The 13461-nt window shown below is 38.8% G+C and overlaps 1 protein-coding gene across 1 annotated transcript in view; it reads left to right on the top strand.

Moving 5' to 3' along the window:
• Positions 1–13461, top strand: part of si:dkeyp-69b9.3 (myocardin) — a 19135-nt gene continuing 5674 nt past the window's right edge. Inside the window, exons 1-5 of the mRNA XM_037676618.1 lie at positions 1–55; positions 9148–9201; positions 10169–10224; positions 11732–11798; positions 12464–12589. Of these exons, the coding sequence (XP_037532546.1) occupies positions 1–55; positions 9148–9201; positions 10169–10224; positions 11732–11798; positions 12464–12589 (358 nt within the window). The remainder of the gene's footprint in view (positions 56–9147; positions 9202–10168; positions 10225–11731; positions 11799–12463; positions 12590–13461) is intronic.

Here is a 13461-nt window from a genome sequence, read left to right as displayed (position 1 = left end):
ATGACGCTGCTGGCTTCCGAGAGGTCGCTCCTCATCCGGAACAAATTCCGCACAGGTGAGAGTCTCGAGCAGGTGTTAATCGTGCCGGTTTAAGATGCAAAGGATTAAAACATTTTTTTTTTTACAATGATGTGGTTCTACGTCTGAGCCAGAACGTGTGACATGCCTATCATTATTCAGAGGGGAAACATTAGGAAATTAATAATTATTGAAAGCAAACGTGCAAAATGTGTCTGTGTGAGCCAGTGTGTGTCTGTCTATTAGCAAAATATCTCATGAACCCCTGGACAGATTTTAACGAGACTTGCAGAAAGCAATCATAGGTTGTACGTATACAACTGATTAACTTTTTGAATCAGCTTGATTCAAGATGGCCGCCACAGCCAACTTTTATGATAAAGCATTAAAATGGTGCATCTCCTTCGATTTTAGAAATGTTGAGCTAAAATCTGGTATGGTAGTAGCTGAGAGTGATACCCAAGATATTTTATGAGCACTCCCCGATTGTTCAAGAGCTTTCTTAACATTTTGGCCTTTAACTGTTTGGAGTTGACGTTGTCTGTTAACAAATTATCTCATGAACCACTGGATGAATTTTAATGAAACTTTCAGGATATTTTAATTGGATGTACGTCTACATCTGTTCACCTTCTGGAGTGGACCCAATTCAAGATGGCCGCCACAGACAACTGACCTTATAAAACCCCCAAATGGTTTAAACTCAATCACTTTTGCAGATATTGTACTAAAGTTTGGTTCGGTAGTAGGGAGAGTCATTCACAACACGTAACTATAACATTTCAGATAATGTTATTAAGATTTCATTAAATCTTATGCAATCATTTCTCAAGATAAGACAATCTCAGTTTTTAACTGGCATGAACAGAGGTGGTTGATGCATTCCTTCAATAAATGCTGATCTTTTCATTGAGGACAGGTGTTTTGAAAAGATGTTAAGACTATGAGACTGTGTTTTTTTAATTTAAAGGTGCGGTCACACTGGCATTAGATCCCTAGAGTATCAAATATTCATGAACAACAATTAAAGTTAACCTTTTAGAAAAAGACTAGTCTCCGGTGTTTTAAAAATTGAAAAGTGAAGAGCTTAACTTCACTTTTATTGCAGTCTTAAGTGTGGCTCAGGACACTTCAGAGAAGAGGCGGGTGTGAAAGAGCGTAGACGTGTTTTAACGTTTTAAGAAAAACAGTGTGGACAAATCTATAGACACGCACTGCAAATGATTAGAGATCCCATCTGCGCAGATCCCACGAGCATCCATGGCATTTTAATATGTTTGAATTATGGGTCCTAACTGCGCTGATTATTAATGGGCAGTATGGTCCTTTTTGTCTCAGCTGACTGGAGGAGCTCTGTAGCACACAGCTGTTATACTCACTTATAAAAAAACTAATAACCAATCAAACAAAAACCTGAAGTGATGTGAGCTTTTGAAGTGGGGTTCTGTGGAAAGGGTTCAAATAGTATTATCTTACCTGTTGTAGATAGCTCTATGAATGACCTCAGTTTGAAAAAAATATATAGAGTTTAACTCTAAACAGACTCAGAAGCGAACGGCTGGTCCAAATGGGATGAAAACCAAAGTGGCTTGTTGACATATTGAAACAACTTCATTTAAAAAATATTGCAATTTATTTTACCCGTTTCTTCCTTTTTGGGTTGCGGCGGTCACTGGTGCCCATATCTAGCAGTCACTGTGGTCTCCAGTAGTCCATTGAGATAAACAACCATTCGCTCTCTCACTCTCACCTAGGGATAATTTAGAGTTACCGACCAGCCTAACGTGCACGTTTCTGGTCTGTGAGAGGAAACCGGAGTACCCGGCGAAAACCCACGCATGCACGGAGAGAACATGCAAACTCCATCCAGAAAGGCGCCCGACCAGGATTCGATCCGGCGACCTTCTCGCTGAGAGTCAACAGCTCTACCAACTGCACCACCGTGCCGCCCACTGTAAAATCTTTTAACTTGGAAATGTTTTTATGCAGCAGCAATCCTTTTTTCTCGCCTCTCAATTTATTTCATTCAAAGAGTTATCTACAACAGGTAAGATATTAACTGTTCAAAACAGAACCCCACTTGAAAAATGATCTGACTCGAGGCTGCACAAGAAATTAAAATGATGTCAACATTGTAGTAATAGCGTGTGCAATATTAGTATTGCAAAGGATCGCAAACAAACTTATGCGGAAATGTTAATTTGCCCATCAGATGCACACAGCGAGTGTGGATGTTGTAATGACAGAACACATTGATTTATTATTGGTATTGTTGCATTATTCTATAATAAAACATGTTCCCTGTTTATATATAAGCTTACTATGTTCTGTGATGATCAGTAGCTCATCCTGTTGTAATTGAAGAGCGGTTGTTTCTTGAGTTGAACTGTTGTCCTTTTGGACAGCTCTTGCAAACAGCAGGGTTGGAACTTGTCAACAGTAATATGTGCCTCACTAAACGAACGAGGAGCGAACTAGAACTGGATCATTATTGGTTATTGGGACATGCTGTACGTCTGTGTGCAGGTTTGGCATCAACAACATAATCCATGACGGCTCCATTAGTCTGTTGCATCACATATTTGCATCTGTTGTTGACCTCATCCGTGCGCTAACCGTAGTGCAGCTGAACAGGAAGTGGTCGTCATCACACGGTTGTTGTTGTTTTAACAATGGTTTAAAAGTCAGGATTCTAACGTGGCAGGCCTCTGGCTTCACCCCAGCTGCACGTGGTGTGTATTGCATCTGTGCACCGTCGTGTTTTTTCACCTCACTTGTTAACAGATGTGCGTGCACCATGACAGCTTGACACACTTGTTTCTGCTTCGACTCAGACTGAGCAGCTGGTCTTTTGGGTGTTTTTTTGCTTTTTAAATGTAGAGTTCAGTATCAGGAGTTGGTTCGTTTAGCTATTCACTACTTCTGCTACCTAGCTATCATGTTCCTACATTTAGCTACTTCTGACTACTAGCTAATGTTCCCCTGCTTTCAACTAGGGCTTCACTATTTCTGGTTATTTGCTAAAAACAAACCAAAACAACAACAAAAACATAAAGAAAAAACAGCTAAACCCAAGAAGACACAAAAATGTGTTTAACATCCTATTGTGTGAATATTGAAGTAAAATTTGGAGTGGCAGGAGCTGAGCTACACACTGTGTGGCATCTTTACTCAAAACTTTGGCGTTAATGGTTTGAGTCAGCCCCGTTTGTTTGCTTGTTAGCAAAATATCTAATCAACCACTAAACAGGTTTCAATGAAACTAAAAAAGTACATCTACAACTGATGAACTTCTTGAGTTACCCCAATACAAGATGGCCACCGCAACTAATGGAACTTAGCAAACGCAAAAATGGCTACACGTCAGTCAATAGTCTAGATTTTGATGTGGTAGTAGCTGAGAGTCGTCCTCTACATCCTGGTATTTTCTGTTTGTAACTCTGGAATGTGAGGTGGCGGGTGATCCTTCAAAAACAAGCTTGGCTTTTATTCCCCCGTGGAACAGAAGACGTTATACGGTACAGTCTCAATGCATCATCACTGGACGGAGCGTTGCGTGCGTTTTTCAACACCCCAGCTTCAAGGTCACAAACCAAGGTCAAAGTTAAAATGAGGTCTTTGCTTGTCCGGGTCGCTGCTATATATTTCTGTATGATAGTTTGTTGACGTGCCGTATGTGCTACTTTTGTTATTTTAGCTATTGTGTGCAACTGATCTTGAGTTTTAATTCAGCAGCTTTAATGACGGCACATTTTAAGTCATATCCATTGATTACACCAATCGTTTTTGATTATTTATTTAGATGAGCCTTGACAATTGGTGTAAAACTTGTGTTTTGAAGCCTGTATAAAAATGTTACGTCAAGTAAAGCCTGGATGAAAAACGTTCTGCCATGCACGCTCTGTAATTTAGCAGATTTGATGCATTTTTAGCAGAAAGAAGGATGATAAATCTCAAACGTGGTACCACAGGACTTTTAAAAGGCCATTACAAACCAAACTTATTACTGGAAACTGAAACTGAACCTATTATCATCAGTAATGGAATGAATGCCTTTTTTCAGGGTACGAGCAGCGCTCTGTGACAAACGGCAACATTTCCATTTCTGCACACGGTAACGCCAGGTTTGCTACAAGTTGTAGTGGCGGCTGAATTCCCAGACAGCTGTCGTAAATGGCTGCAAAATACAAAGGCGTGAAAATGACATTCCCGTAGGTATAAAACCAGCTGCTGGAAAACGTGATTCTGCAGGCAGCTGCTCTGTTTGAAATACTGCGTGCACCTACTTGAGCTCGAGAGGACAATAAGTTAGTTGGACAGCTTCTGTTGTGCATGAAGGGTTTCTACTAAACGTCTAAAATATGAAATCCAAAGAGTTTATATATATATATATATATATATATATATATATATATATATATATATATATATATAAACATGCAGTTTTTTTTCTGAGCTATGAATCCTTAAAACAAATCGTTTATTGGCTGTCTATTATCACAAGTCGTATTTGACTTTATTGTGTAAAACATTTTAGACGAGACAATTTTTTAAAAATATATATTTTTAATATTTAGTTTAAAGTAAAAATATTCAAGTTTTGTGGACCCTTCAGTGAAAATGTAAAAATAAAAAAGACAAAAAACTGCCCAATATGACAGCAGTAGTTCAGATCTTTTGAAGTGAGGTTTAGCTGAAAGGGTATTATAAAAAGTGAGTATCTAACCTGTTGCAGATAGCTCTTTGAATGACCTCAGTTTTTAATAAATAAAGTTTATTCAGACTGACTGATGAACTAATGGCTAGTTCAAATGTGTCCAGTGCCGAAGGGGATCGGTCTCACCTTGAAATAACTCAAGTCTCAAAAATGTCACAGCAGTGTGAACGCTGATTTATAAACTTGTGCGTTTCTGTCAGTTTTGCATTAACTGCCTTTCGATTTTCTGCTTGTAGTTTGTTTTGTGTGCATTCTACAGTCAAACAACTTCTGCACACCTTTTGCTGTTTAAACCATTCACATATCAAATCATTCATCTTGTTATGGTGTAGTGGGCTATGCTTTTAAAACCTTTATACTTTTTGAGTCATTGACTGTATTCACAAAAAATACTCAAAATATAGATCAGTGCCTCTCAATTTCTTCAAAATCATTGCTATTGGAAATGTACGTCAGCACACTCGTGCTATTTTGTTTTCTTGTCCTCTTAGCTGCTGTCTTGCTAATTTGACCTTTTAGCTATGCTATTGCTACACTTACCACTTTGCTTATTTTAGCTGTTAAAGACATGTTAGCTCATTTTTGTTTTCAGTTATGGCTTTGATGTAAAGATTTTAGCTACAGTTTTGCTACCCTTAGCTTTAAACTACAATTTATATAATTTTAGTTTTTAAGCTACAATTTAGTAGCTAATTTAGTTTATGGCCAAAACCAATGCAGACATGTTCCTGTTATTTTACACCGCTTTAAAATGTAGAAATCATTTTCTTCCATTTATTTTTTTCAATTTATATGCCTTCTTTTAAGATTGTCGACTGTTGTCATTGTCGCCTACCGTTGTCATCATTCTTTGTTAAAAACAGGTCTCTCTTGTAAATGAGTCCTTGAGGCTCATTGAAACTAACCTGTATAAATAAAGGTTGAATGAATTGAAGAAAGGTGTCTAAAAAGTTGGAAGTAAGTCCAGAAGGGCCTTGTAGAGTGTATAGTTGTGTGTAGTAGGCTAAGAGAAGACCAGCCAGATTTGGAGTCCAGCTCATAGTTAGTGACTGTAGCCAGTGACGAACCTCAGAGCACTGTGGTAAACAGTGTCTACAAAGTGCTGATATTTGTGTGGGGCACTCGTGCAGCACACCACCATAGCCCAGTAGCAGCTATTAAGGTGTCCCTTACTCCAAGTGAAGAACAGGATTTATTTCTTAAATAAAAATCCAGCTTCAGCTCGAGTTTAGCAGCCATATTAGCAATGTGAGCTTTAAATGAGAGCTCACATTCAAGGAAAAAAATCCCAAGTATTTGTCATTTGAGACCAGTTCTATATGTTGTTAGCAGTGCTGAATTTGAGCTGGATCCTGCCGAACAAAATCCGAGAACTCTCTTATTTTGACAGGGTGCATTCCGGCAACTGTTTGCTCGGATCCAGCAACTCCCAGGCTTACTAATAACAAAGTTATGAACAAATATGACTGCTTTGAACGAATAAAATTTATATAATAATAATAATAATGTCTTCACAATGTCAGCACTGTATGTTTCCATACAATGGCGAAATTAGTCTCTGCATTTAACCCATCCACCACCAGGTGGTGCAGTGGGCAGCTATTGAAGGCGCCCGGGGGCATTTTGGGGATGAGGTGTGCTGCCCAGAGACACCACGTGGTATGCAGTGACTGGGGATCGAACCTGGGACTTTCGGGTCCCAAGCCGGCTGCCCTGCCTCTACACCATCTCGGCCCCAATATATTGGATATGTAAACTGAAAATAGTTGCATAAACACTCATTTTAAACACAACAGACGACACAACATGACTTCTTAATATCACATACGATCATCTGCCCCTTCAAGTGAAGAATTTCTGCCTCTACCACTAAAAAAAATCTCCGCCCCTAAAAGAGTGGTCGAGGTGAGTGCCTGGAGGTTTCACATGTGCAGTCGACAGTGAATTCATCGGAGAAGAGTTGGCTCGGGGGGGTGAATGCGAGTGTTTACAAGTACGTAGATGTTTAACAACCCATTAAAATACACCAAAAATGCAGGAAATCACATCTATTTATTCAAAATTTTCTGGAGGAAGACCACCAGAACAACCCCCATCCCCACACCCCCTCACCCCAGCCGGCCAGCCCACCTGCTATTTGCTTTCCTGCATTGATCAACTTACAAATTAAGCCCTGGCTGTTAGCAGTTCTATTACTAGTTCTATAACCTAAAACTTCTTTACCAGTTAAGCCTGTGGGGTTACTGATCTTTTGTTAGAAATTTACATGAGCTTTGTTTTGTTAGCGTTTATTTAGCATCAGATTTAGCTATGATTGGTTCATTTAGGGGCAGCACGGTGGCGCAACTGGTAGAGCTGCTGCCTCTCAGCGAGCAGGTCCTTGGTTCAAACCCCGGTCCAGGGGCCTTTCTGGGTGGAGTTTGCATGTTCTCTCCGTGCTTGTGTGGGTTTTCTCCGGGTGCTCCGGTTTCCTCCCACAGAACAAAAACATACATGTTAGGCTGATTGGTAACTCTAAATTGTCCCTAGGTGTGAGTGAGAGAGTGAATGGTTGTTTGTCTCGTTTGTCTCTATGTGTCCCTGTGATGGACTTGCGACCCGTCCAGGGTGTACCCCGCCCCTCGCACAGTGATTGCTGGACATGGGCACCGGTGACCCCCGTGACCCAAAATGGAATAAGCGGGTAAAGATAATGGATGGATGGATGGTTCATTTAGTACGTCTTTGTTAATTTTAGTTCAACTATTATTTGTTAACTTTAGCTTGATGCTATTCTTTAGCTAATTTTAGTTTTCATTTTGATTGTTTTAACTTGAACAATTCAGGTTACGATTTATTTCTCATGTTATTTAACTCGGCATTCAGAATTTATTTTATTTTATAGAATTTTTTTTACTCTAGTTTAAATAGAACCTTTAGACTGTTAGTAAGTAAAAATAGCAGCAGCAGCTAGCTATAGCACTTTTGGTGCAGTCTGGGGAACTTCTAGTGAAAATATTACAGAATCTGGAGAACTGACTGACAGTAGTTTACACAATCAGCTGTGAAAAGTTTGAGACTGGAGTCGTTTTAAGATGGCAACTATAAACTTTGATCTTCGCCGAGCTCGGTCTAACTGTTAGCTCATCAGTCTGTCAGAACCAGTAGTGTAGTGTATGTGATACGTGGGCATATGGAGTATACCCACTAGAAAAGCTCGAGAATGTCAGTACAACAACTTAAAAGTGCCCAATGATACATGATATATCATTAGGCACGTCATTGATATGTTAATTGGCAGTTAAATGCTTCTGTAACAATCTGTCTGTATGCAGCGCTTGTTACATTTGCTTATGCAGGAAATTATTGTATAATTAATACTTCTGTACTCACTACTTAATACTTGAACATGTTTTGCTTTGATACTGTTTTAATAATTCTACAACATTTTAAATACAAAGCCAACTGTTGTACAGTTTGTTGTACATTTATTCAAATGTAAGCATCAGAGAAAATTGGAAATGTTCAATACGCTTAAAAATCAAAATAAATTGACGATTACATTGTACTGACTGGTGTACATTGGTTTCTAAGCACAGTATACCCACTACAAAAATGTAGACTACACCACTGGTCAGAACACATCTCTGTTTTTCCAAGCTGATGTGGTTCAGACAGCCATCTTCAACAGGTGAGATAATTATTGTTCATGGAGTTTTGCACATAAATCCACATCAGAAGATCTGAACTATCCATCCAGATGACCTGGCAACTTTTTAAAAATTCTTATACCTGGATGATTGAGCTTACATCTGAACTATCCCTTTTAAGTGTAACCCCCCACCCCCCCAACCGTTAAATCCAGTTCTGTAAACTTTAGTTTTGAGTCGTCAGAGAGGCAAAGAAAGCAGGAAGAGTGTCGCTGGCAGCACAGATGAGCGTGACGTGAGTAGCAGAGGATGCATGAGAGGCTTGTGGAGAGAGCAGGACAGCTGAAGGGGGGATGGGACCAACAGAAATAGATATACAGAGAGATAAATAGTTACTGCCGTCAACCCCCCCACCCCCACTCCCGGCTGTACCCCGCCCCCCTGCACAGGCCCTGTCAGGTCTCTCGGGTCTCAATACATGCCAGAATGTATCTCAGGCCCATCCTTGTCCTGCTTCACCTGTTTGCGTGTGTGCTGAATGTTAATGTGTGTGTGTTGTTTGGATGTCTACAGGCATTCAAAGGGACACATTTATTTATTTTTTTCCACACACCTCAAAGTCATGTGGTAATATGATTTGCAGGGTGGTATCAGTTACCAGTCAGCGACCTGTCTGGTATTGATTATCTCTCACCTTCTACTGTCCATTGCCTCGATTTTTGTCTTTACATGTTTACTGCTTGTTCTTTTCTTCTGCTCATTTTTCGTTTTTGACTTTTTCAGTCCTTCAGCTGAGGATCCAAAACCGAAGGCTGAGTGAAATCAATGCCGACTCAGGTTAGTCCTAAATGTATGATTAACTTTGTGATTGAGCCGTTTGCACTGCGACTGCAGGTTGCATCTGTTAGAGGTGATGCTATGGAGTCACCTCTTTTCCCAGAAAGATGATGGATTATTGATTACTGCGGAGTTCAGTGCAGATTTCACATTATTGTCTGGCTTTTACGTTTTTTTTACTTGTGAAAAGGTGGAAAAGAGCAAATGTTCTGCTACTTTTTTTTAGAACAATAAAAGTCATGAAAACAGAAACATTTAAAAAAAAAAAAGTGTTTCCTATTTCCAGCAGCTAGAGGGTTAGCAATTCTGTTTGTTAGCAAAATACATCATGAATAATTGGATGGGTTTGGATAAAACTTTCAGGAAATAGCCACTACATCATATTGACTTTTGAAACTTATACAGTTCATGTTTGACTGACTGGGCAGACTTGCAGAAAACATGTTGCAGAACAAAAGTTAACTGTGCATTAACTGCACCAAATCTTAAACCCTCCTGCTGCGCTTGGGTCAAAATGACCCACAACACCTGATTCTCACCACTGAGGCCTCATGGGACATTTTGACCCAAGGGCAGCATTAAGCTTAAATATATGAACATAAGGACATAAACAAGAAATATTCATCTAGAAAAAAATTAAAAAGTTGGGCTCTTTGGAAAAAAAATACAAGGTGAAGAAAAATGACTCAAGACTTTTGCACAGTGCTGTTCAACAGCTTACGGTTTTATTAACTGAAAAATGTGTAAACACATAAAACTCACCACCACTTTATGTACAGAAATGTTGAAACACACATCTCCAGACCAGCTCACGTCTCTTTAGTGTTTAGATGATCCATCTTCCTGCTTCTTTTCTACTTGTTCCTGTATGTTTCTCTAAAATAATTCTAATATGACATTCTGGATTAGGAAAAAAAAACATTATATATTTTTACATCTTTTTATATGTCTGTGTCTGTTTGCACAGGGTTGAAATCTGCATCACCTTCTCATAAAACAGAGAAAAAACAGAAAGAAGCTCAAGTGAGTGGTGCTTTCTTTATCAGTTATATCCAGTACAATGTGTTTTACGTTTATAATTTTATGTTGATAATGTGTTTTCCTGTTTATAATATGTTTTTCTGTTTATAATGTGCTTTTATGTTTGTGTTTTTCTGTTTATAATGTGCTTTTATGTTTATGTGTTTTTGTGTTTATAATGCGTTTTTATGTTTATAATGCGTTTTTATGTTTATAATGTGCCTTTATGTTTAGTGTTTTTGTGTTTGTAATGTGTTTTTATGTTTATAATGTGCTTTTATGTTTATGTGTTTTTATGTTTATAATGTGTTTTTATGTTCATGTGGTTTTATCTTTCAGTATGTTTTTATGGTAATTTGTTTTGAATGCGCATTTAAAAATACAACGATAATAAATTATCAAAGTTTGTGAGAAATTAATCAGTTTTAATGCATCTGCAGCACAGGATATGAGTTTCTTCCAACTTGAAGCTAAAAGAAACAAAACACTAGCTAAAAGCTAAAAGAAAGGTGAAACTAACTGAATGCTATGTAATGTAACACTAAAAACACTAGCTTAAAGCTAAATATAGCAAAGTGCTAGCTATAAGCTAGCAGTATCTAAATGCCAGTTAAAAGTAAAAGTGGTAAATTGATAGCTAATAGCTAACAGTAGCAAAGTGCTAACTTAATAGTAGACACACACTAGCTGAAATTTCAGAGTAGCTAAACAATAGTTCAAAAAAGAAAAAGCGCTGGATAAAGGTCAAGAGCATTAGATGAAAAAAGAGCAAAATATTGTGAAGTGAACATTATTTTAAAGGAATTATAGATCTCAGTTTGTTTTGATGTGGAATTTTTCTGGAAGTAAAACTAGCCAAATGCTAACCAAAAGGTAAGTGTAGCAAAAGGCTGGTAGTAGTAGTAGTAGTAGACATTAGCTAAAATTAGCTACATAAAGAGTAATAGTAAAACATTGCTCACTAAAAGTAGCACAATGCTAGGACAAGGCTAGCTAAAAGCTAAATGTAGCCAAAGGCTAGCTAAAAGTAGCATACGAAAACAAAACCAGAGTTTGCTGAAGTAGACTTCAAAGCAAACAATTTTAAAAGGAATACCGAATCTCAGTGTGTTTTATGGGATTTTTGTTAAAAACAAAACAAAACAAAGTTAAATCTTTTGAAAAGAGCAAAAAAGTTACAAAAAAAAAACTAACCAAAAAACAAACAAACAAACAAACAAAAAAAAAAACAGATGAAATGTTCTGAATGAGTTTAATATTTTGACATTTGAAGTGTTAAAATGGGACAAAGTCTGTACGAATAGTTTCATATCTAAACTAGTACAGAAGGAAAGACAAATAAAGAGAAACAGGATCACTAGTGTGAAACTGCATCAACATTCACACAGTCAACTTTTATTTGGCTTCAGTGAAGACAGGGTTTAATAATATGCCCCTGAATAAAATGCATGTTATCTCTGGGACCTGTTTTATTTTTCTGTGGGATTTGACCTGATTTTCCCTGCTGCAGCGTCAAACCGAGGAAGGTGCCTCTCAGAAGTTGCCCCCTGGTGGTCTGAACCCTGAGACTGCACAAGGTGACAGCATGCCGACAGTGATGCTGCCGTCTCCTTCTTGCCTCGCCCGCTACGCTGCCAGCGCTTCTCCCTGTCTGCGCTAAATCTGCCGTGCTTTTGTCGTACAGCAGCTCCGGAAGCATATCAAATGTGTAAATCTTTCAGAGCACCCTGTGTTTCATGGGCTGTCAGTTAAATCGAAATGTGACCTTGTCGTGTGCTGTAATACTACATCACGAGAAACCAACAAACATATCTGGGACTGACAGGACGTGATAAACACACCAATCTGGCAATCAGAGCTATCATTTTCTGCCATTACTGACATTTCACTCTCATCTTTTTCTATTTTTCTCTCGCCTCTCATCATATAACCTTCCTTTTAATCTAAACACACTATTATTATAACATCTCGCTTTTCAAAATGTCCTTAATAGTCTATTTCTGGCATTTTAAATAATGTTTTGTGTGAATATCTTAAAGAAGACGTTCCCCTGTGGGCACTAGTGTTTACTAGTTTCTGCTGGTTTGAGCTGGGCCTTGTAGCCTGTGGCAAAGCTGCTGTGCTCGCTCGCATCACATATGTTCTGCAGTCCTGTTGCGTCTGTGCCTCCCATCTTTTCTCTCTAAACTGAGCTCCCATCTGTCCTCTCCTTCTTATCCCTCCCTCTGTCTTCCACCCTCAGAGAGGACGGTATGTGGGGTCCAGAGGCAGAGGAAGGCTCGCCTGACTCAAGACCTCACTGAGAAGATCCGAGGACCTCCATCAGCCGCAGAGCAACAGCTGGAGCGCACGGTGCCCCCGGAGAACTGTGAGACAACACGCAGTAGAATTTACTACTTACTGAGCACTGTGCAAAAGATTCACTGAGTCACAGCCATTTTTGTGTTTGCTAAGATGGATAAGCTGTGGTTGGCTTCTTGTATCTGGGTGACTCCAAAAGCTAGTCAGTTGTAGATGTACGTCTAATGATTATTTTATGTGAGTTTCTTTAAACATCTGTCCAGTGGTCCATGAGATATTCTACTAACAGACAGACAAGCGAACACACACATGAACAGACTTAGATTATGACCAGTAAAAAAAAATCACCTTGTTGGTGTTAAAACATGTTTTATTAATCAAAGTCTTTTTTATTATTTTCTTCATTTTGAACATATAAAACACAAAGGACATAAAACAAGGAGGAAAATAAAAACCTCTCACCCCTTCTCTCCCACACCAGTTCAATCACACATACATAAATGAATTAAAATGAATTACACAGGCATTGACAAGTTTTCAACATACAACATAAAAGGCTGCCACGTGTCCCAAAATCTTTTAACGGAACCTTTCAGGGTTTATAACTAAAAAAGTCCATGCTCAGTAATCCAGGTATACAATCCAACAATTTTCAGTCAGGTCATCTGGACAGTTTCTGTTTTTGCTGAAACGTTTCACCTTCTATCCAGAAGGCTTCATCAGTCAAGGAAACACACAACACAAAACTGATTCTTCCCCCAAACAGCTTACTCCAAAGTGGAACAAACCAGTTATGTTGGTGCCAAGATGTTGTCTTTGGCACGCCCCCTCTTCTGGAGCCGGCCCTCTTCCTCGTCAACAGTCATGTCAAACTGGTTCAAAACCAAAAAAGTCCATGCTCAATAATCCAGGTATACAATCCAACAATTTTCAGTCAGG

Source organism: Nematolebias whitei, chromosome 5, assembly GCF_014905685.2.
Source record: "Nematolebias whitei isolate Nwh7 chromosome 5, NemWhi1, whole genome shotgun sequence".
Classification (NCBI taxonomy): Eukaryota; Metazoa; Chordata; class Actinopteri; order Cyprinodontiformes; family Rivulidae; genus Nematolebias; species Nematolebias whitei.
Note: the sequence above shows the minus strand (reverse complement) of the source record. Positions and strands in the feature narration are given on the sequence as shown.